Source organism: Pteropus medius, unplaced genomic scaffold (assembly GCF_902729225.1).
Source record: "Pteropus medius unplaced genomic scaffold, Ma_sr-lr_union100, whole genome shotgun sequence".
Lineage (NCBI taxonomy): Eukaryota > Metazoa > Chordata > Mammalia > Chiroptera > Pteropodidae > Pteropus > Pteropus medius.
Window position 1 is genome coordinate 1,407,994 of NW_024356335.1, and position 25,636 is coordinate 1,433,629.

At 39.0% G+C, this 25,636-nt stretch overlaps 1 protein-coding gene across 1 annotated transcript in view; it reads right to left on the reverse strand.

The window, feature by feature from the left end:
- NR6A1 (nuclear receptor subfamily 6 group A member 1) overlaps positions 1–25,636 on the reverse strand; it is a 185,196-nt gene that overhangs the window by 21,334 nt on the left and 138,226 nt on the right. The window contains exons 3-4 of the mRNA XM_039861459.1: positions 7,572–7,874; positions 7,484–7,521 (exon numbers count right to left, since the gene is read on the reverse strand). Of these exons, the coding sequence (XP_039717393.1) occupies positions 7,484–7,521; positions 7,572–7,874 (341 nt within the window). The remainder of the gene's footprint in view (positions 1–7,483; positions 7,522–7,571; positions 7,875–25,636) is intronic.

The window sequence follows — 25,636 nt, forward strand, 5'->3', positions numbered from 1 at the left end:
AGAGACAGAGGGGGAGGGAGGGGGTGAGCTTGAGGAGCCAATGGGGTCAGATCACAGAGAGCCTTGAATGCCAGGCTAAAAGAATGAACTTTAGCAGAGGAGCCGGTGCATAAGATGGAATGTAGGAGAGGGATGAGGGTAGGTTGGTGGTTTTGAAAAATCTGTGATGGCTACTGTGGAGGGTGGTCTGGAGGGAGTAAGAGGATAAACAGGGGATAAGCTAACGCCATCATGTGAGAGCAACCTTTGCTCTGATATACTTCAAAAAAAATTAACATGAAGAATGCAGCAAATCTTTGGGGCAGGGCTGGCCGCCTCAAGAGGATCGTTCTAGTCCTCACTCTCCAAGCATAACACTCATCCCTGTGGTAACTAACTGCAAGGCTGACAGGAAGTTGGCTCTCCTTAAAGGAGACATCCTATTTACTAGACTAGCCTTAGGTTATACACCTCACAATTAGACAAATTCGGGTCTAAATCTTGTTTCTGCTTGGTCTGTGTAATTACAGACAAGTTTCTTCACATCTCTGAATAAAACTTCAGAATAAAATTTACTGAAGAATAAAGAAGGGTTGTTGGAACCTGTCTTATGCGGGTATTATAAGGAATATATATAAAATAATATAGTTAAAGCACCGAGCATAGGGCCTGGCTTATAAAGTAGCCTAATCCTTTCCCCAGCCTCTTTTCTCCAAACTCAGGAGTGAAAAAAACCAAGGTTCCACTCTCAACTTTGTTAGATAAAGCCTTAGTATCTTCATCTGTGAAATGGAAGCAACAGTCTGCTTTACAAGGCTGCTGTAAATGTGGAGTGACAAACATACACGGCCCATGTTAGGGCTGGAAGCATGCCTGGTTGTCGTCTCGGAGCTCTCTTTCAACCCAATTTCAAGTTCTAAAAATCCTTAAAATTCCTTCTCCGCTGTTCCAGGGTCAATGACAGTCTTCAGGCATTTCTATTTCCAATACTGACATCTCACATGTCTTTGCTTCAGCTCACAGGTACAGAACAAAGATCACTGGCAGATACAACACTGAATATATTTCACTTGATTATCTCACTCTCGCTGTCTTGGAGGCGAGGAAGAAACTCAACATTCTTTCCTTTTTGTTTAAAAGGCCACAAGCTTTGAAGATTTATATCTTGCCAAGTTCTTGTTCTGATATTTAAAGTTCCTGTCGACCTTTAACCCCAACCAGAGTGAGGAAACTCATATATGATGGACATTTATGATGTGTTAGGTACTACCTTGGGTAACATAAACCCATGAGGAAAGCATCAGTGTCACTCCCATTGAATCTAGGGCTCAGAGAAGCCAAGTATTCTGCTTAAGGTGACAGAAACTAAACAGCAGGATCAGGGCTGGAACCCAGACTATCAGGCTAAGACCAGCCTTCTTTCCACTACTAGTATTCCCTATAATGTGTACATCCCATTGGAGAAACAATTTTTGGTGGTGCATACATAAACCCTTAATTATAAATTTCTTAACATGCACTAAAAAATACTGATTTCCCTTTGAAAATTACTTTTGAAAATTAACTTTTTAAAAAGTGATTTAAAGAAGTATATAAAGTAAACAATAGTCCTGGGTTTAGATCAGAGATGATAAAATCTTTCAAGATGGCATGGAACTGCCTGAAGTATGGGAAACGATAAAATGTAATACAGCAGTGGTCCCCAACCCCTTTGGCACCAGGGACCGGAGCTCCTATGAGAATCTAATGCCTGACGATCTGAGGTGGAGCTGAGGCGGTGATGCTGGCGCTGGGGAGCGGCTGCAGGTACAGATGAAGCTTTGCTCACTCGTCCTCCACTCACCTCCTGTGTGGCCCAGTTCCTAATAGGCCACTGATCGGTATCGGTCCACAGCCCGAGGGTTTGGGACCCCTGTCAGTTACAGTGCTTCTGTTAAAACAAAAACCTGTATATTTTAAAGCTTATAATGTACTCACTCACATATGTTATTGTATTCAATTCTCAAAACAACCTTGGAAGGTGCACATTATTATCCTATGCAGTCGAGAGATGAAGAAACTGAAGCTCGAGGTGACAAGCGACTTGTCCGAGGTTACTCAGGGAAGGGCTGACAGAGCTGGGATTTCAGTTCGGGTCTTCTGATTCTAAAACTGTGTTTGTTCCTTGATGCTACACTGGGCTAAGAGCAAGTTTTTCAGTAGGGCTGAGAGTCTTTCTGGTAGTGAACTGATTAAAAAGAAAAACCAAAACCAAAACCAAAGGGCTTCTGGGCACCAGATCACAGGGATGGTTCTGCGGCACCTCTTGTCCAAGCCTAAGGGAGCGACACCCGCCATGGTTCTAGCTGCTCAGAAGAAGCACAAATATCCTTCCTGCTCTGGAACTCATGCGCCAACCATTCCTCACTTAGGCCTGGGCAGCCAACCAAACCCGGAAACCAGGAACAGAAAGGCGAGTAGGACACAAAGCGAACTACATCGAGCCCTGCTCAAAACCTGCCGGTGGCTCCCTCTGGTCGTGGGCTAAGTCCCAGCTCCCGAGCTTTGCATTCAAGACCCTCCGTGCTCTAGTTCCTCAGGTTTCCCCATCCTCATTTCTCACCATAAATGTTATACTGTACCTCCAGAGAACTATTTGTTAGTTCTTGAACATGCCATGCTATTTTACACAGTTTTGCCTCTGCACATGTTGTTACTCCTACTAAAAAAGAAACTTTATAGTGGAAAAATCCGGCAACACCACCTTACCCGAGTAATTCAAGTTAACGTGGTGAATAACGGACAAACTCACACCATGTGCTCCCGATATGATGCACCAAAAGGACACAACACTTTTGTAGCATTGTTGCTAGCAATGCATAATTTCAATCTAATCATGATGAAACTGACAAACCCAAGTTGAGGGATAGTCCTCGAAATAAATGACTTGTTTACTTCAAAACTGACAATGTTATTAAAAGACAAAAAAAAAAAAGGCTGAGAAACCACTTCAGATTAAATATGATTAGAGACATAAAAATTAAATGTAATGTGTGACCCTGAACTGGCTCCTAGATCAGAAAAAATAAATTGCTATAAAAGACATTGAGATAATCGGTAAAATTTAAATGAGATATGCTAATTAAATAATAGGATTATATTAAATTTCCTAATTTGGTAATAGCACTGTGGTTATTTTAGAAGCAAAGGGGAATAAGGTCTGTAACTTACTCCCAAATAGTTACACACACACACACACACACACACACACACACACACACACACACACACACACACACACACGACACAGAAAGAGGGAGAGAAAGGAAAGGCGGAGTCATTTTTAAAAGCTCTTTAAGTTGTAAGGAGCCTGAACTTCTATCCGTTCAAGATTCTGCTCAAATATTCTCTCTTTGAGATTTCTCAGTGCTCCATTTTTACCCTGGTAAAGTGACATGGCAATGCCACGGAGTCACTGTCTCACAATGCCATTCTACAACCAGGAACCTTTCCTTACAGCTTCTCCAAGAAGTTTCCTTAACCTTTTTACTTTTGAACTAGTTAACTAGCAAGTTATAAGACAACAAAGTTAAAGGAATTAAAATTTTTTCACATATTTACTTAACTGACATGAATTCCTCCATGAGACTCAGTATAGCTTCCTCTTGCCTCGGATTATTTTAGTAATATAGTAGTTCCCTTATCCACCGTTTCACTTTCTGTGGTTTCAGTTACCCACAGTCAACCATGGTTTGAAAATATTTTTAAAATTCCAGGAATAAACAATTCATAAGTTTTAAACTGTGCACTTTCATGAGTGGCATGATGAAATCTTGCACCATCCTACCCAGGATATGAATCACGCCTTTGTCCAGCATAGCCATGCTGTATATGCCACCTGCCCATTAGTCACTTTGTAGCTATCTCAGTTATCAAAGGGAATTATGGACAAACCACATTCACGTAACTTTTATTATAGTATATTATTTGATTGTTCCATTTTATTAGTAGTTATTGTTGTTAATCTCTTACTGTTCCTAATTTATAAATTAAACCTTATCATAGGTTTGTATGGGTAGGAAAAAAACACAGTATACATAGGGTTTGGTACTATCCACGGTTTCAAGCATCCACTGGGGATCTTGGGACATATTCCCTGCAGCTAAGTGGGGATGACTATATTTCCTCCATCCCGCTTCCTGACCTAGCCCCCTACTACAGTCAGCCCATCAAACCAGGAAGCACCCTACCTAAACTGGGTTATCTGCTGAGGGACACAGAGAAGAGTAGGACTTGTCAATGTTCATTATCTAAAATGGCGGGAGAGACAGAAAAGTAAACAGACAAAAATAGCATAGGGTGATCAGGGCTACGGCAGAGGGTGAAAAAAAGCTGTGGACGCACAGGAGGGTCATCTTGTGAGGGGGTATATCAGAGAAGGCTTCTTAGAGGATGTCGCAAATAAAGCTGAGCCTCGAAAGAAAAGTATGTGCCTCAGGCTCCTCTTATATTTTCTTTGCCTCAGAGCTAGCACCAATCAGTTCTCCAAGGAGTCCAGATTCCTTTTATTGATATTCAGAAAACAAGATCTGGGTGCTAGGTATGCACACTGTTATTGAGGTATCACTGCTTCTAGCCCCTCTCACTGGCCAGAGTTAGAAAATATATGTATGTATACTTACTCATGTATCTACACACATATCTATAATTTTTATCTACCTAAATGTGAGGCCATATTGATACCGCCGATTAAAATCTAGCACCACGTTTCCTTCCAGCCTTTCCCTTTCCTGGTTTATGACTTCTTTCTCTAACACAAGAAACTTGACTCCTATTATCTATAATATATTTACTTGTTTGTTCGACCCTAGTATACAAATAAAGTAGTGCCAGAATTCCTAATGCATAACTCTGAGAGAAACACATTTACAAACTAGGGTGCTTTGACTGTGTACAGTTCTTTTTGTCTTCAGCCTTACAGTATACAGTCAAAACACTGTTTTTCAAGGTCAGCTCCTTTCTTCAACATTCCCTTCAGTGTGGCTATGTGATTTACTTAGGATATCAGTTAGAGTCATTTGTTACAGTCTGCATTCTCCTCCGCCCCACCCCCACCCCCAAATACTAGCTGCTTTAAAAAAAAAATTACATAAAATAAAATTCACTTCTTTTGTGGTGTATAGTTCTACAGGTTTTGACAAATGCATAAAATCACGTGTTGAACACCACAGTTGCATGCAGAACACTTCTCACCCCGCAAATAGTCCAAAGGCAACTCTAGTTTTAATTCTGCTTTCCCAGCATCAACCAGGAGGTGGCAGGGTTTCTCTCTGAGAGGCAGCCTTCACAGCGCAGCGGAGCCTGCCTGCTCTGCATGCAAATGGGCCTAGGAAAGCAGCATCCCATCCTTCATACCCCATGTGTCCTCTTCTCCTGGGCATGGTTATAGAGGTTATGAGGTTAAGCTTCTTCTTTCCCTGAAATAGGTGGGTCTGGCTGGAAGCCTCAGAATTTCACACTCCAACTGAATCAACAGGATGATTCATCAGAGTAGTCAAGAAGGCAACCCATAAATATGCTTTGATAAAATATTCGGTGAGAAAAAAAAATGCACAGTGAGGGCAACGAGGAGAGAAGAAAAACTAGAGACCAACACCAAATCAGGTGAAGGTGGGTAAATGACTACAGACTCTCTTTTCAAGACATTACTTGTACTGATGGCTGGGAAATATTTCTCTAAGAGGAAACTGAAGGGAGAAGGTAGAGGAAAAAACCTGAGCACAGGCCAGACAGTGCAAGGCATGCTTCAGGCATAGTAAGTATGTTCTAGACAGAAGATGAGGTTAGAAACACAGACAGGGGACAAAGTTGGTAACAGTTTAAATGCCCTATCATTTTATCATCCAGTAAACAACAGGGTACTCCAACATGTGAGCAGCTATGCCATATGGTAGACGTGTGAAGCAGCATGTTGTCCATGTGGTTACGTATAAGATCTGCTTAATTAATAACAAATTACAATTTAGTAATTATTAACCACTAATATAACCACTACTAAACTAACTACTGGTTAAGTCATTTTACCTTCCTAAGGTACATCTATAAACTGACAGTAACAGTTAATAATAGGGTTGCTGTGTGTATTTAATGAGATAATATATGCAAAGTACATAAGAGTTTCCGGTATACATAGTGCTCTATAAATACTAGTATTATAAATACATTTCAAGTGACCTAAATTTATCTCAATGTCCTTCTATATTTCTCTTACCTTTCTTCATTATGGGCAAATTTTCTAAAGATTCTTCTTTTCCCACACCCAATAAAAAACCAGCCTGAAGTATATCTGGATGTCTGCACTCATCCACGTTACAAACCCACATGAATGGTTCACTAAATATGACCACCCCTCACCCCTGCACAGTATTATCAACCCTTAGTACTCTGCTGGGCATTTTATGTACATTGTCATATTTAATCCTCTACAGAGCTCTGAAAAGTAAGTATTATCATGTCATTTTAAAGGTAAGATAATTGAGCACTGGAGACATAAAGCAAACCGCCGGAGGTCACAGAGATGGTCTGTCACCAACCTCTGCCTCCAGAGCCTCTGTTCTTTCTACTGAAGTAGACTGCATGACGCTCCACCATCCATGAAAATATTCCCAGACTTCTGACACTGGCCCTCTTCTCTTCTATATCCAAGTTACCTATTTGGGTGATTTCTATCCACTAACGAAACTTCACCACTTCTACGCCAACAGCTGTACAAACTCCTACTTACAGGCAGGACTTTCGCCTCAGTTCCAACCCTGTACACCCAGCTTCCTTAGTGGACATCTCTGTGTGTCCTTCTCAGGTACCTCAGACTCAGAATTCCCAAGGCCCACATTTTGCCCCACCCTGCTTTTTTCAGTCTGACTTTTTTTTTCCTGGTAAGGCCATTATTATTCATCTAAATCTTCAACTTCTAGTGCTTCCCAACACCCAGTATGTCACCAGCTCCTGCCAAGTGAGCTTCTCCCACATGTCCCCATTTGTTCCCCTCTCCTCCTTCAGACCCTTCACACCTTTCCGTGGAGATTTCTAAAAACTTTCTTCTTCCTATACCCCAATCCATTCTTCAAAGATGCTATCTGAGTTAATCCTCTTAGAATATAAGTTTATACATGTCATCTCAGGCACATGGCTCTTGGAAAGCTTACCAATAAATCTCAAATTCTTCACCAACCTGGATGCAGCTTTCTGAACATGCCTAGCCTCTGAGTATGGCATGATTCTAACAAACAAAATGATATCACATCCAGGGGACGTATTGCCTTCCTGCCTTTTCATCTACAATTCCTACTTCCTGTCATCATGCCCCAAGGGACAAACTAATGGAGTATATTAATCTCGGTTAGGACTTGATGTGTTAATTGGGGTCTTGCCATGTGGAGCCTGTGGATTCACTCTCACAGCATCCTTAACATCTCAGCGGTCTTTCTCCCCTAGTCTGGGAGATCTCTACAGGGAGGAACTGTACCAGATTAATTTTGGGGTTATGAGTACACAGTGCAAGGCCTGGCATACAGAGCAGGCTTCAGGAATGAATAACTCCACGGCTTAATAGCTGACACTAAAGGTAAAGCGCTGGATGAAGGGTGGGTAGTAGAGCCACAAGCACCACTCACCCTTCCGGTTCATCCCCATCTGGAGGCATTTGAGCAGGCGGCAGTACTGGCACCTGTTTCTCTGCTTCCGAGACATGACACAGTTCTTGTCACGGCTGCACCGATACACCCGCTTGTTGCAAATGCTCCGCTTGAAAAACCCTTTGCAGCCCTCACAGGAGATAATTCCATAGTGCAAGCCTGTGGCACGGTCCCCACAAATGAGACAGGTTCGTTGTTCAGCCCGATCATCTGGAACAGAAACTGAACATGAATTCAAGTTAGAATACAGTAGAAATAATGGCTTTATGACTGCAGTTCTAAAATGAGCAACCCTGCCCTGGGCAGATCAAGAACCTCACCCTCTTCAGGATAACTGGCAAACAGGAGACATCATTAGAGCCCTTGTCTTAGGCACAGATCCCTGCATCTACCTGCAGGTACCACAAACACAGCCTATAAGAAAAACGAAATTCATGTTCCTCCCCCTGGATTTCATCATCGCTTGGACCAGTATCCAAGTCAGAAGCCTGGACGAAATCTTTGAGTCTTCCTTCTTCCTTAGCTTTCTCAGTCTCAGCTCATTACTTCTATCCAGTGGAAAGGTGGTAAGGATTACTGAAAATGTATATAAGTGCCCACTGCATGGTATACATCCAATTAATGATACTTGTGATTGTTACCAAGTGAAGCTTTTACCGTGACCAGCTAAGCCAGCCAGCCAGCCGTCTGTCCTTCCATCCGTCTGTCCGTCCATCTATCCATCCATCTATCCAACCATCCATCCATCCATCCGTCCGTCCATCTGTCCGTCGTCCATCCATCCATCCATCCATCCATCATCCATCCATCATCCATCCATCCATCTATGCATCCACCCCTGTAACTTACCATCCATCTATCCATCCAACAGATATGTATTGAGCAACTATTCTATTCTAGGTATTGTTGTAAGGCATGGCTATAACAGTAAATATAAGTCCCTGGTGAAGCTTACTACATTCTAGCAGAACATCTACTATCTGTGTCCAGGCTCTGTCCAAGGTACTGTGTGTTCAGAAATGAAGCACTATGATCCTAATAGTTAAGGAACTCACTGCCTAGCAACAAACAAGTTAGTCGAAGAGGAAAGTCAGGCCAGGGTATGGCTCTCCACTTACTCTTCCCTCAAATTCCACTTACTCAGGACCAAGCAAGTGCCAAAGAACAAGCATATGCCAAACAAACAAACAAATAAAAACAAAACAAAACAAAAAACACCCTGGTGAACTGTGACATCAGACCTTGCTAAGAGATGCAAGAAACCTCCAGGACAGATTTTAATCAGAGACCAAGGCAGGAAACCAGAGATTTGAGCCTCACTCCTGAATAACAGGCAAGTTATACTGTTAGGTACACAGCCCTTAGAATTAGAGGGATGCTTATTTTAACCCCAGTTCTGACAACGGTTGGATGAACTTGGGCAAAGTGAGTTACATCACCTCCCTAGTTTCTCTAATCTGTAAAATTGGGCTTATAATGGTACTTATATACCATGGACAAAGTACTCAGCACAGTACCTGGGCTATAACAGACATTTAATAAATAATAGCTATTATTTTCATTATCATTATTATCCTAACAGACCCCCACTTAATATGATAATGACATTCCTGAAAAGTATTTGAAGACAATGTTAAAGAGGGGGGCAAGGTGCTATATATAGGAGGATGCAGAGAGGGAAGGAGATTAGCATTTATGGAACCTTTATTCTGTACCAACTTTGAGATATGTTCTATGATCACCATTTATAGTAGCCTGAATAATGGCCATGCAAAGATATCAGGTCCTCATCCCTGAAACCTATAAATGTTATCTTGGAAGGAAAAAGGATCTTTGCAGATATGATCAAATAAAGGATCGTGAGCTGGAGATTATCTGGGATTACAAAGGTAGGCCCTATTTTCAATGACACGTGTCTTTATAAGAAAGAGGCAGAGGGAAATTTCATATACACTGAGAGAACACACACACAACAGACACGCGAGAAGGCATTGTGAAGACAGAGGCAGAGGTTGGCCACCAGCCAAGAAAGACTAGCGGCCACTAGAAGCTGGAAGAGGTAAGGAATGGATTCACACCTTCATTTCAGCCCAGTGATATTGATTTTGGACTTCTGGCTTTCAGACTGTGAGAGAAAAAAGTTCTGTTTTAAGCCACCCAGTTAGTGATAAATTTTTAACAGCAGCACAGGAAACGAATACACAAATTTTTTTCCTACAGGGAAACAGCCATACACAAGCTCTTGCCCAAAGTCATAGAGCAAATAGCAGGTATGCAGAGAGAAGCAGACATATGAGATTACAGATAGGGAAACACAGAAAGACAGATAAGGAAAGAGGAATTGCCTGAGTTCTTGAGGACTCTACAGTTTCAAGGTACAGAGCTTTCTAGGCCTTTCTAAAACCTGGATGCACTTCCTAACTATGGGCAAATTAAAAAACTGTGACGAATTGACATTCCAATGTTCTTGTAATACAATCCTTCTTTTTTTCTTTCTCAAGCTAACTTAAATGAGTTTCTGTCATTTGCAACTAAAAGAAACAGCAAAGATACTTAGCTAAGATACATTTTTATAGAGTTATAAAAATGGTCTTGGTATAATAAACATTCCTTTTCTTTTCCTATTAAAAAGGCAAAGGACTCTCAAGGTAAACATTATAGCAAAGTTACAACAGCAAGTTAAAAACTAAATAAGGAAAGGCCAAACAGGCAAAATGAATGGGATAGCAATACTATGTGTGGGATGTGATTTCCTAGAGCGCTGGGTTTGAGATGCTGCAAGGTTTTGGAAACAGCATTCAACACTTGGGAAATCATGATCAGAAGAATCTAAATTTTCCAACTTTAAATTAAAACCATTAATGTTCTAGTATATATTTACGCATGCGCGCGCGCGCGCGCGCACACACACACACACACACACACACACACACACTCTAAAATATAAACCAGAACTCTCCTAGAAAAGACTTACAAGTAGTTATAATTAATTAACATCATAAGAACCACATCACCTTGCTTTCTTCATGGCTATTTCACCAACCAACCAGGCACTCTCTTTGTTTGCATTGTCATGTAAGCCTCATAATCCCAAAGGTGGGGACAACTTATCACCATTTCGTAAATGAGAAAATGGTTACTTACTCAAAAAGAGTTAAGTAACTTGTCCACTTAGGAGGTGGCTGACCCTAATCTGCCAATATCATAACTGGGAGTTCAATAACCTCTTCATAAAGCATTTGTAGGGAATCTGTGCAGTATCTGGATCCAGAGCAAAGGGTCCACCTAACAACTATCAAATACACAGACCTGTTAAGAATCTGTTCATGTCTTGTAACACTGCATGTTCTTTTCCTAAGAGATCAAAGACTAGACGAGAATATTTCTCCACTGATGGGCATAAAGAGAAGAGATTCCCTTTAAGTCCTATGACTGCTTCTCTGTCTGGCCATAGCTAATCTTATCGTCACATTCCATTTATATAAGCAGCACTGGTCTATGCCACAGACCAGGAACTAATTCAGAAGAAAGTTCCTCAAAGGTACAAGAGAAAGGCCCTCTCCAGATCCCTTGCAGTCCTTCAAAGAGGCCTCTGGCGCGCGCCTCTCACGGCATGCTGGAAAAGATCATAACAACGGGAGAAGCTACTGTTAACTCGGCATTTGGGTGGCAGGCTCTGTGCCAAGCACCTATTATATGTTACTGTGCTGAATCATCACAACAAACCTAAACGAGGTGTTCTTATTTACAGATGAGAAACTTGAAGCTCATGAGGTGGTATCACTTTCCAACAGTCACCCTGCTAGTATAAGAAAGGGAGCCAGGGCTGGAACCTCCAAAGGCTATGGCACCTAACCATCATATTCTGTGGCCACACCAAGGTAAATCAAGCACCTCCCCACTTGTGGGGGTGCGGGGTAAGGAGCTAGAAAGCCAAGGTCTCCATTTGTAAATGAACAAATTGAAGCAAAATGTCCCTAATGCTGCCTGGTCAGATAACAGATTTCTGCACTTCCTATTTTGTAAAGGACTTGAAGGATATTTAAAGTATGTTTATGTTCATTATCTCACTGTACCAGGCCAGGGCAAGGATTATTCTTACAGATATATTCTTAAAGAACATTCGGTGAGAACCAGCTGTGTACTGTGCAACATTCAAGAAGTTTTCATACGTGCTGTCTTATTTCTTCTTCACAATAACTGAGAGGTATCATTATCCCCACATTACAGAACCTGGAATCTTAGAAAAAGTGCCTTAGAAACTGTCTTAACAGACTTTTACCTGAACTCTCTCTACAATATCCAAGACAAGGAGTTGTCCCACACTCTGGAACTGACCCTTGAACAACACGGGTGTGAACTATGAAGGTCCACTCACACATAGATTTTTTCCAATAAATACCTGTACTGTTTTGGATCTGAGGCTGGGAGTCTGTGGATGTGGAGAACCGACTGTATTAAGTGATCTATGCCATTTTATAAAGGGGTCTTGAGCATCTGTGGATTTTGGTATCGGGGGAAGAGGGGAGCGGTTAGAACCAATCCCACACTTATACTAATAAGTTTCTGGGGAGTTAAAAGTTACATGTGGATTTTTGACTGCACATAGGAGTCGGTACCCCTACCCGTGTTATCCAAGGGTCAATGATACTTACACACAGCTAGTGACTCAATTAAGGTACTTCATTCCATTCATTTCATTTTAGACAGTTTTAATGGTTCACAAGCTTTTCTTTACACTGAGCCAGTCTGTTAACCTGAAGCTTTTCCCATTGCTCTGAGTTATATGTTCATGGGGCGGGGGGAGGGGTATGTATGTAAACCAATGGCTCAGAGATTTAAAGAAAAATGAGGTTCTTGACTGTGAATTTTTCCTTCTTCCATTTCTTATTCTTAATGAAACATGTAGTATCAAAATCTCTCAAAACAAAGTATCCAGAACTAAATAGTTTGTTTTTCTTAATAGAATTTAAGACTCAATTAACTTTGCTTAAATGTTTCTGTAGCTATCAACACCAGTAAACACATAGTATTTTGTAATTACTGATGCTATAAAAATGCTACACATTTTATAATGGGAAAATCGAAGCTTAAAAAGGTAAAGAAATTTAATCTTGGCTACACAGTGAGGAAAGGGTGGAAGTGAAATTAGAATTTAAGACCTTCCAATTCCAAGGCTGCTATATTTCTAATCCCTACACTTCACATCTGGTTCACAGACATCTAAAATCTAAAGTTATATTTCACATAGATCATTAATCCATATATTTCTTATTCCAGTCTTTATAAAATGAATGTTGAACCTAAGGGTATGACTTTGTCTTTGATCAATTTTATCTTTACATAATAAATTCTATATGTCATTCTGGTCTATTAAAATCTTTGGGGATCAGTCCTGCCACTCGGTATGCTAGTTATTTCTCCCACCTTCTTTTATCCGGGTATGGCTAGTATTAGGTTATTTTCACTTCTATCCTTAAAACAATATTAAACAGAATGTGGCCTTCAGGCAAACTGTTGGCGCCCCTTCTCTAATCTGACTTATCCATTAGCATTCTGGAAATAGTTGGTCAACTAGTTTTGTCCCTTAATTAGGCTAGAAAATCTAGTCTGGCCTGCATTTCTCTATCTTACACATCGGGATATCACGAATCACTGTGTTATATGCCTCACTGAAATTCCAGTTTCATTACACTCCAGAATTCTCTGACTAACACAAAGGAATGGTTCACAACCATTCCTAATTCAGTGCTCTTAATCTATTAATTCAGTTTTCTTAATCTGTATTATTCTACCTAAAATACAATGGGAAGGAAATCAGGCAACTAAGCACTTGAAAGTGGAGACTTCAGCTCGTAATAGCAGTAGTACTCAAGAGTCAGTACGATAAAGGCAGAGGAGTGGATGAAAAGCTGAGGGTTTGAAAAATTATAGTTATCTGAAACTCTGAACAGGTAGCTTGCTATCTACAAAAATAGTAATGGGTAAAAAATAATGTAGGACAGAGAAGACTCTTACTGATTTATCAGAGAATGGAATGTCTTGAGCAGGAGTACCAGAAAAGCTCAGATTGTGAACTTTAAAAATACCATTTCCCACAAAGAGGAGCCAGGATTCCTCGGAAAAATGGACAGGTTTGTTTGGCAGGTTTGAGGGACAAGATGAGATGAGTCTGGCGGTGCTACCCAAGACTAATAATGGGTCATGTCAAAAGGATACAGGAAATGACATAAAAAGCCTCTCACTGGCCTAAAATGGAGCAACCTATGCATCAAAGAGAATAATGCTGGCAATGAATTAAAACACCTCAAATATAAAAATCAATGTGTTCATAATATTAAAAAGAAAACCTCATTTTAGCTACCACAGGAAGTTGCTGAGACACCAATTCATTATTCTGGAAATTGATGAATAAAGGGGGAAAAAATTAAACATTTAAGTAAAAATGACTAGAATCTTCCTCTCTTGCTCCCCTCCCCAAAGATAAGAAAAGAAAAGGGGGTGGAAACAAAAACTGTTTTTAAAAACTTTAAACTTTTAAACTTTAATTGAGAAGGCTGGGATCAGGTGGACAGATCTGCCTGGCAGTCAAGGGAACAGGCTTGGGTGGGGAGGGCCTGAGGCAAGTTAAGTCTCAATTCAGGAATGGAAAGGAAAGAGATAATAGTCAGCTCTACAATCTCTTGAGCAGAGGCAGAACACAGAGATTAAGCACTAGGACTCTAGAGTCAGACTCCTTGAATTCAAATCTAGGTTCTGTCCCTTGCTAGCTATGTGTGTGACTTTGGAAGTTTCCTAACCTCTTTGGAGGTATCTCATTTTCTAGTCTATAAAATATGGTTAAATATTATCTTCTTCAAAGAACTGTTTTGAGAATCGATGAGTTATCAGGTTACTCATCATAATTAATATGGAGATCTGTATTAGAACAAAATAGCTTTGCAAACTCTAAAGAACTAAACAATATTGTTGCTTATCTTTTTTTTTTTTAACCTAAAAAACTTTTTAAAATTACACTAAGAAGTATTATGTTAGTCTGGGGGCAGGAGAAGGTAATGGCAGATTTCCAAGGGAGGTGAGAGCTGAAGTATGACTGCCAGTTAGATAAGCGAAGGTAGAGGAGGAAACAGGCAGAAGGAGCAATCAGTGTATAAAGTCACATCTTAAATTTGGAGCTGAAAATCTCTCTTCAACTTGGGTTTCCTCTGAGAGAATCTCATTCCTCCCTAAAGTAACCAAAATAGTTTACTAAGCTTCAGTAAGACAATCAAGGTGAGTTACACAGAAATATCTACAGATATATTATCAGGTTATGTCCTACTCCTGTATATGTAAGAGTCATGATCTGCAAAATGTTCTAAAATCAGCTTGATGAATAATATAAAGCTTTATTACTCACGACACATAAATGTAAGCATACATGAGCTTTATTAGAAAAAAGGTAACATGCTTGTCTTTGCTATAATTGTCCAAAGTTTAGGAACAATCTGTAGAATTTTTTTTAATCAAAAATTATTCTAGTGCAGGTAACAGGAACTATATTAAATTTCATTTCCTCAAACTTTAACATGCCTGCTGAGATAAATATGGGCAGATGGAGAGCTTAGTTAGGATCTCTATGGACACAGATTAATTTTCAGAAGCAGAAATGTCAAATTCAAAGGAAATAATGAAAGTGGTGAATAAAGCAGCTGATATGTCTGGCCTAGATTAATAATAGTTGAACCAGGTACAGAGCCCCAGCATCATCTCTTCAGAGAATCACTGCTCAAATAAATGGATGTTCCCATCTCTACATCACTTATCAAGAACAGTAAGTAAATGAAAGCAAAGATACTTATAAACAAATCTGGTCATCAATCTGACAATACTTAAGTTCTTGTTTTATAAAAGTGGAAGGACTGCTTAGTTATAACTTACCAAGGTTACATTGCAGGTTAAGTCTCAATCAAAGATTATTAAGAGCAACACCTTGTACCATGATTGCTACAGAAAAGATGCTCATTTTGTTGAATGAATGAATGAATGGACAATAAATGAATAAATGGTATGGCTTACTGCAGTGCTTTCCAAATTACAAGTCATAATCCATAGCGTTATGACGAGCATTTGTGGAATAAAATAGAAAATATCAAAGTGCATCACATGTAGTAAGGGTAAAATATAATGAAACATTTCTTTCAATTAAAGTGTGTGCTTTTGGGAGCTGGCGTGTATATATGTACAGTGGAATAGTGGATCACAATGCACTATGGATCAAAATGTAAAAAGTCTGATATACATTGACTTGGTGGTTAAGACACACTGGATATGAATCCCAGCTCTGCCGCTCCCCAGCTTCATAACCATGAACACGTGACTCAGTTCTCTAAGTCTCAGCATCAACTGTAAAACAGAGATAACAACAGTATTTACCCCATGGAGTTACTAGAGAATAAATGACATACTATGATAACTGCTAACATGTACCTGATACATATTATGTGATAAGCTTTGATATGTGTCACATAAAATGACGCGCTCATTCCTTACAACGCTGTGTAGTATATATTACTATTATCTCTATTTTGCAGATGAAATAACTGAGGCGCACATAGGATAAGAAATACGCCCGAGGTCCCATAGCTAGTAGGCAGCAGAGCCAGAATTCAAAGCAGACAATCTTGCACCAGGATTTGAGACCCTTCACACTATACTATACTGCTTAATACAACACCTAACATATAGTAAACAAACAGTAAGTGTTAGTTGTGCTGTTGTTATTAAAGATAAATTTTCTGTAAGATTAAGGCCTGATAAAAATTTGCAACTTTATGAAACATTCTGACAAGTATTTTGTTTTAAAAAAAATCCATCTTAAACAAAAGCAATAAATAGTGCTTTAATAATTTTTTAAAAAGGGCTTTGATAGAATTCAACATTATTATTCAACTCTTAGCAAACCAGGAATAGGAAAAATCTTGTTTAATATGATAAAGGTTATCTGGAGAAACTTATACCAAATATCATACTTAATGGTAAAATGCTTTAAAAAAGAATGAAAACAGCAAAGATACTTAAGAAAAACGAAGACTTGATCCACTATAGATCAGTATTCATTTTAAAGCTATAGTAATCAAGAAATCTTTTATTGGCTCAAGGATAGACAGACCAAGGAACTAAATGGAGAATCCTACAACATAACCATGCATATATAAATATTTAATTTATGATAAAAGTGGCACTGCAAAGCAGTGAGAAAAAGACAAGCTTTTCAATGAATGGTGTTGAGACAATTAGATATCTATATGGGAAAAAAAATGAAACTTGATCCTAGCTCACACCATGAAAATATTTAATTCCAAGGAGACTGAAGACTTAAGTATCAAAAGTAAAACAATATTCCTCCAAGAAGATAATAAAGAAGAGTATCTTCAGGATCTTGGGTTAGGAAGAGATTTTTAAAATATGACACAAAAAGTAGAAAGGAAAACACTAAAATTGGACTACATTAAAATAAAGAATTTTAACTGAAAAGGCAAGCTTGGGAGAAAGTATATGCAATACACACGACCTACAAAGAACTCATATCCAAAATAGAGAAAACTCCTCTACATCAATAAGAAAAAAGAAACCCTGCACAAAACTGGGCAAGAGATCTGAATGGAGATTTTACAAAGGAGGCTATCCACAGTCGATACACTTATGAAGAGATGTTCAAATCCATGAGCTATATAGGACATGCAAATTAAAACCACAATGACATTCTATTACACATCCATTAGAATGGCTAAAAATAAAAAATAAAACAAAAAATAAAAGATTTCAAGTTACGGTGGCAAGTTGGAAAAATTAATTTTCATATACTTTTAGTAGAAGTTTTTATTGGTACAACTACTATGGAAAACAGTGTGTCATTATTAAAGTTGAAGATATACCTACTTTTGGACCCATTCCCAGGTATCCACCCAACAGAAATTCATGCTCATGTATATTGGAAGACATATTAAAATTAACCCAAATATTCATAGACATTGTTATAGATAGTAGAATTCATACAATGCAATACAAGACAGTGGTAAAGTTATTTAAATTACTGTAACAACACAGATACAGTGTTGTGTAAAAGAAGCCAGAAAAAAAAAACAAAACTGTAGGATTCCATTTATATTAAATAAGTTAAAACGAGTCAAACCAGGCACAGAGAGGAAAGAGATACACAGGTAAAAGACTGCTGGGGCAGAGATGTACTTTTGGATTCTGGCAATGTTCTACTTCTTGACTTGGGTCGTGCTAGCTTTATATTAGTCTATTAAGCTATAAATTTGTGTTTTATAGACTTTTCTCTCAGTGTTATATTTCACAATAAAAAAGTTAAAAAAAAAAAAAAGCCAGCAGAGCACGTCAAAAAAGAGAAATGACATCAGCAATGGCAAAAGGAAGGAAAACAAGAGTAAGGTGTTTTTGAGGGAACTGCACAGGATATTAAGTAGAGAGAGCTTATGGAGGAATGGTCAGAGATAAGTCTAGAAAACTAGTTTGGAATAGATTACAATAGATTTTACCCTACTAATAAAGGCTACTGAGATTTTTAAATAGAGATTTGTCTGGACCAAAGCAGTATTTTAGAAATATTAATCTCATAATGATGTGCAGGTTGCAACAAAATGGATTGCATGGAGATCTAGGTAACTCGAATGGTAAAGAATGGCTGACTGGAAGTGAAAAGCAAGTTTAAGGCGCCAAGAGAGGGCTTCTTGACTGACTACATTCCAGGGAGGTGGGGAGGAAGGGACAGGAAAGTGGCAAAAATGAACTTGAGGTTCTAAAGTAAGGTGGCTGTGAGAAATGTGGTATCACTAATAGAAAAGACGAAAAGCAAAATGCTGAGCAAGGGACAGAATCAATGGCTTTAGTTTACGAAAGGATGACGGGTGAGTCAAGCAGAAATATTCCAAAAGCAGTTATTTAGGGGACAATGGTTAAGGCTAGAATGAAGGATCTGGGAGTCATCAACACATGGAAGAGCTGAAACTATGACAACGGATCAGAACTCCAAGCAGGGGGATGTGTGGAAAAACAGCAGCAGGATGAAACCTAGATGTGGAGAAGGGAAGATAAGAAGTTGGGGAAGGAAAGTGAGATGACATGATCAAAGAAGAAATAGGTGGAATATAAATCCACGATTATGAGAAAGATAAGAGACAAAAAGATCTCACAAAAAAGAGAGCGCCGTCAAAAGTGTGAGGAATAAGAAATGGCTTAAAGATCACTGTTCAGAAAAGTTTCAGTGAACTGGTTAAAACAGATAGCATACTGAGTTAAAAACAGGTGAGTGCTAAAGAAATAAAATTAGTACTTTTTGAGCAGTATCACTCCATTCGAATGATAGAGAAATATTTTGTAGGAAAAAGCAACAGATTTAAGCAGATGTTTATTTTTTTTTTTAACTAGGAGCGATTCATATGCATTTAAAGAAGATAAACATAAAAACAAAGGCTTTTTAGAGAATGAACTACAATCCAGACATATTTTCAAAATAAAAACTTATATGAAAAATAAAAAAAGTTCATCATTTAAAATTTTCTTATGTATTTTATTTTTACTAAGAAAACGGTAAAGTTACTTGCCCGGGGTCAGAAAAGTAAAGTGATTCACCCAAGGTCACAGAGTGACTCAGTCAGTGATGGAGCTGAGTTTCAACCTTACTACTTTTCCAGAGACAAACTTTCCATTATACCACACTACCCACCACGGCTGGGCAGGAGAGAGGCTGGTGTGTGTCCAATCTGAGCATCAGTGCTGCTGCCTTTTTTTTTTTTTAAACCAAAGAAACAACAGAAATTTATCAAACAAAGAACCAATCAGAAATATTCTTACCATCCTGTGAGTGAACACCAAGTACCTTTATATTAGCAACCAAATTCTACTTTAATTTGGTTAAATACAGACCAAAGTCTGTTACCAAAAATGCCTTTCTCTCATACCTGCACTTAGCTCTGCTGTTAACAGAAATACCTCCCCCACCCCAAGAAGGGTGTTTTACCCATTCCAAGGAATCAGGTTACACAAATTACATTTGGAGACTGATTTTTATCAAAACCTGCTTTTCAGATTGTGATGAAGGCCAGATTTAGGAAATGGAGAGTACAGCTGCTCACTTGACCAAAATTATACTGACAACTAAGGCATTCTGGAACCTGCCTGGCTAAAGGGTATTTAAAACAAAGGGGATCTGTTTCTCCTGGATAACTGGTTCCAAGTCTCTGATCAGCTGCACATTCTAAGTACTGATTCCACTCCGTTTCATCGATTGCCACCATCTGAAGTGAAGGCCTCAGGTGGTGTGGCAGAATTTAAATTGGAAATAGGTACCTTCAAAATTTCATTTGCCAACAGAATTTAAACAGAAGTAGATAAAAATCTTAGACTTTCTCCTCTACTCATATACTATGGCTCCTCTAATGCACATAACACTATAAAAATTCATTTCCAAAGGCTACCCATGGGAGTTCCTTGGGGGACATTTCTAAAAAGTGACATCCGTTGGATGAAAACAAGTGAGCCATTTACGAGATTGGTGTGGACTGAGTGTTTGGAAGTTTTACTTACAGGTCACTGAAAAAAAGATGAAAAACACAAAAGGAAATGTTACCACCATTAACAGCTTAAGCCTGGAAACAAAGATGAAATGGTTCACAAATTACAATTAGCTGAAGCCACAGGAAACGAATCCAGGGAAAATGCTACCCCACCACTCAACAGGTGGGGGCAAGAAAATAAAAATTCAGTCCACAGCCCCCAGCTCCTTCCTCTCACTCTTATATGTAGGAATTTTTGAATTAGGAATCAACTTTCTATTTGTGATTAAAAGTTTTCATATTCATGCAAATTTAGATTTTCCAGTTGGGGAAAAGAATCTACAAATCTGTGGTTAGTCTGATGTGGATTGTTACCGGGAACGTTTAAGGATTCCTTGTTCATTTACGAAAAATAGGGTTGGTTGAGTCTTTTCTAAAAAACAGATAAAAATATACAGATATCTGATTAATAGATATCCTGGACCCACACACTACAGCTCTAACAGATAAGGGTTTTGAAGTTGGAAGTATAAAGTAAGCACTGATTCACTAATATTACTTCTTACCTCAAATCATCTCCTGACATTTATTAGTTGATAACTATTTGATGGCTCCTCTGTGTCCTTGGTGTACCTCACAATAGTAGAGAAGATAGACATTAATCCCATAATTTCAAGAGCAATCAATACCAAACTAGAAAGAGAAACTATAGGTGAGCATAGAGAAGTGAGTGATTCTAGAGCTAGATGGGAAAGCAGAAGAAAACATTTTGTAGAAGAGGTGTCACCTGAACTGGGCCTTAGAGTAACAGTATGTCAAAGGGAATTTTGGCCAGTATAGGCAAAGAAACTTGCTGGCTGTAGGTATTTAGATGTGTTGTAGGAGTGCAGTATTTGCGGCAGAGGGAGCTGAGGAAGGCCTCAATGAACGCTAGAACACGCATCCTGCACTTGGAATGACTTGACAGGCTTCCGTAGGGAGGCTGTAGGCATGCATGAGATTGCCAGAGACCAGGGTATGCTGGGAGAGCAGTCTGTAATAGATGCCTTTGGGGTTGTCTGCTCGCTCTCACCAATCCTCTTTTCTTTGGAAACAGCCACTTCCCTGCTTGTGAAGCACTAAGTTTACACTGTCTAGGCAAGTTGATGGGAACTGGGATGGAGACTGGCTACTGCTATCTGGATTGAAAAAGACATTGGCCCAAGTTGGTTCAATGAAATTCATTGTTCCCAAGATTCTATAATGGGGACAGAAGGATTGCTAAGCTTCTCATGTGACTGGAACTGTGAATGTGACCAGTGAGATGGCCTTTTTCTAGAAAAGCAGAGGATGTGTGTCTATGTGGTAGTGGTGGTGATGGGGGCTGGGGAAGAAGTGAAGCAGAGGGTACTATACCGCTTCACAATGATCGCTAGGGCTCCTGGAACTTAAATATAACTCCCTGTAACAAAAACATACTGGTCTCAATTCAACCTGTGGACACTGACCAATCTGAACAAGCCTGCTCCTTCACCTTTTTCTACCAAGAGTTTCACAGCCTTTGGAGTTTAATACCCCTAGTCCCAATAAGTGACTTTCACAGTACATCATTTCCAATCTCCTTTATCACAAAGGTCATCTGCCTTCTCCTCTGGACATGTTCCTGCTTGTAAGGATCATGGGAAAACATGATGCTCAGAATCAAGTGTAACTTGAGGAGTACAGAACAGAGCGGGAATCTGTGCTCCCTGCTCCCTTTTGTATACTGTTTTTAACAAATGCAAACTGCGTTTATGGCCTTTAGGGCAACTGTAGTGTATTTGTGAAAGTATATATTCTATGACTACATAAAACACAGTAGATTAATATTATTGCTTGGTCCTGTGTGTGTGGTAACCCAAACCTCTGTCTTTTCTCATGTTTTGCCGCTAAGCTGCCTCACTCACATCCTGTAATGGTAAGCTGGGCCTTGGCACCAAATACGAAACTTCGTTCATTGCTTTGTTTGAGTCATCCTGATGTTTCTGCCTATGAAGATGATATAAGCTTTCCCTTCTAGCTTTTGAGTCATCGATAGAAGCCCATGACCCATATTCCACATCTGTATCTCCAGCTTTTATGCAAAACTGATGAGAATTAAGCTAGGCTTTTGATCTTAGGCTGGATCATTTTTCTATGCATCAAAAAACAATATAGTAAATATAGTAATTTTTATATCAAAATTTGTTTTATTTTTTATATTTTTATATTTATACTTTCCCCCTAGTTGAGACATAACTGACATACAGCATTGTATAGTTTAAGGTGTATAGCATACTGACTTCACTTAACATGTATTGTAAAATGATTACTACAAGTATAATGATGAAAAGGATGAGCTACAAAGTCAAACTGAGTTCAAATCTCAGCCTTTACATTTATTAAATGTATAGCCATACTATCTCAGTTCCCTCATCTGTAAAATGGAGATAACGATAGTACTTACATATCTCAAGGCTACTCTGAGGACTGACTTAATACATGCAACGTGCTTAGTGCTGAGAACAGCTGATACATATAAAGTGCCTGGCACATAGTAAATGCTCAATAAATGTGAACTGTCACTATTATCATATCACCATTTTGTCTCAGGATACCTATCAGTAAAATGAGGATAATGAGAAAAGTTCTTATGAGGACTAAATAGAATGTATGAGAAAGTGCCCCATATATTCTGAAGTTCCGGGCGCCTATGAAGAAGGGTGGTAATTCACATGAATGAGCTTCTAACTTTTGCATGCCTGGGCCTTTTTTGGCCAGGTACAGAAAATCACCTTCTTATAGTAGCTTCACATATCTAACTCTTTGCTCCTCTTCACATCTACCTAAGGTTTTGGAGAACCAAAATTTAGTGAACTTTTACAGTAGATTACCCTTGCCTTTTTTTTTGTTTGTTTATTTTTACTGTAATTATAAAGTCAAAAAAAAGCAACCCCAGCTTTGCATCCCAGCTAGTCACAATTTTAGCTGTGTGACAATCTCTCTGAGCTTGTTTCCTCACCTATAAAGGACTGTTATGAGAATGAAGAGATTAAAATGTAAAGGACAAACAGTACCAGAATGAAGATGTGGATCAACAAATTTAGTTGTATTTTATTATGATTATGGTTATTATTTCTCCACCCAGGGCCACAGCTTTTTATAGAAATACACAAATTTGAGTTTAATTTATAGGCTTCTATCAGAGAGGTGAAAATACAGTGCAATTATACCAAACAATTAAACCAGAGTTGTCAAAATATCCTTTAGGAAATATGTATACACGAAATTGTCTTTTGAGTTTATTCCAAAGAGACTCCCAGGAACTTCTACTAGTGTAGCTTCCAACTGTCAAAATCTTGCGCTTCCATCATCAGACTATTACAAGTTGATCTGGCTGCCGAAGATTTCAACGATAAGGATATTACTGACTTTGAGGGTTGATGTGCTTGTTATGTATTTCACTCATTTGTGACTTCTTTGATTACTTGGTCGTGGATTATGGAGTCATTAAATTTCAGAGCCAGAGGGGGCTTAAGAAATACAGTAGTTTCTTATTCTCCCTTACAGATGGAGAAACTGAGGTCCAGAGAATTAAAATAACTTGCACCTGTTTGCATAAGTAACCTCTACATTACAGCTACCTCTGCATTTCATTTGGCCTTTAAATGACCTATGTATCTATAATACTCAATGGCTGCTATTATGGATGGCATCAATTTGTATATCAAATTCTCTATTCTAATAAATTGATGACTCAGCAGAAATTGGGACTACTGAGGATTCATCATGAGTGTTAGGGTGTTCAAGGCGACTTTCTGAAATTTTAATACCAGACTGAACATAGATGGACCCTCGGAATCCCTGAAATCTTTAAAATATACAGTCACGCGCCACTTAACGACAGGGATATGTTCTGAGAAATGTGTCATTAGGTGATTTCATGTGTGTGAACATCAGAGAGCGTGCTTACACAAACCTAGATGGTATAGCCGGCTACACACCTGTGCAATATGGTATAGCCGGCTACACACCTGGGCTGCAAGTCTATACAACATGTTACTGCACAAAACATGAGATTAAATCAGGCACAAGAGAAAATGATGCAATCAAGAGATATGGTAGACGAGATACATGAGGTCGCTGCCACAATAACATGGCAACATGTAAAATATATTTTACAGTAGACTTTTTTATTTTAAGTAGAAAGGGTGTACTATAAAATAACAATATAAAAAGCACGGTATAGTCAAGACATAAGCCAGTAACGCCGTTCATTATTTTCAAATATTACGTACTCTGCATAATTGTATGAGCTTTACGTTCACACGACTGGCAGCACGGTAGGTGTGTTTACACCAGCATCACCACCAACACATGAGTAGTAACGACATTAACAGCCAGGACATCACTCACTACATGGTAAGAATTTTCAGCTCTATTATAATCTTTAGAGATTGCTACGCATCATATACGCAGTCTACTGTTGACCAAAATGTCATTATTAGGTGCATGACTGTATATGGAAACTCTACTCTCTTTTATCTGTCCTGATCACTGCTGGACCTATCCATGAAGTCTTACGAAGTAAAAATGCTCCAGAACATTTGCTGGATGAATGAAATTGGACAAGCATCTGAATTCTCCCCTTTTTAAAACACTTTCCTCCCTTGGCTTCCAGAATACCACTCTCCTGGGTTTCCTACTTTCTCTCAATCCACTAAGTACTCTTTGGAACTCCTGAATATTGGCATATCCCCAGGGGTTAGTCCTTAAACCTATTTTCTACCAACAGTCTCTCTTTAGATGACTTGGGCCTTCCACCTATATTGTGGTAATTCAACAGAGTGTATGCTTAACCAAAAACCTCCCTTGTGCTCCAGACTTCTATATCCAAACTGCCTATTTAACGTTCCATTTGGCTTTCTAATAGGCATCTCAAAACCACGAAAGTCAAATATAATTCTAGATTCTACTCCTATTTCCTATTATCGACATGTTTCTTCGATAATCTTCCCCCATCTTACTAACTAAAACCATTATCCATTAGTTGTTCAGCCTAAAATCTAGGAGTCATACCTAATCCCTTTACTTTTTTTAATATTCTGTCATCCAAACCATCAGCAAACCCTATCAATTCTCCCTTCAAAACAGATCTTAAATGTACTCTCCACCTCTACTTCTACCAGCCCTAGTTTAAGCTACCATCTTCTCTCACCTGGATGATCAATCGGTCTACTAATGGTTTTTACTTCTCTTGGGCTCCCTACAATCAACTTTCCAATCCATTCCACAGTGCAGTCAGGGGGATCTTTAATAATTCTTCTGTGCAAGAAGCTCTAATTACTTCCTCTTGCACATGAAATAAAATATATGGTCTATACATACCCCTGCATGATCAAGCCCTAGCCTAATTCTCTGACCTCA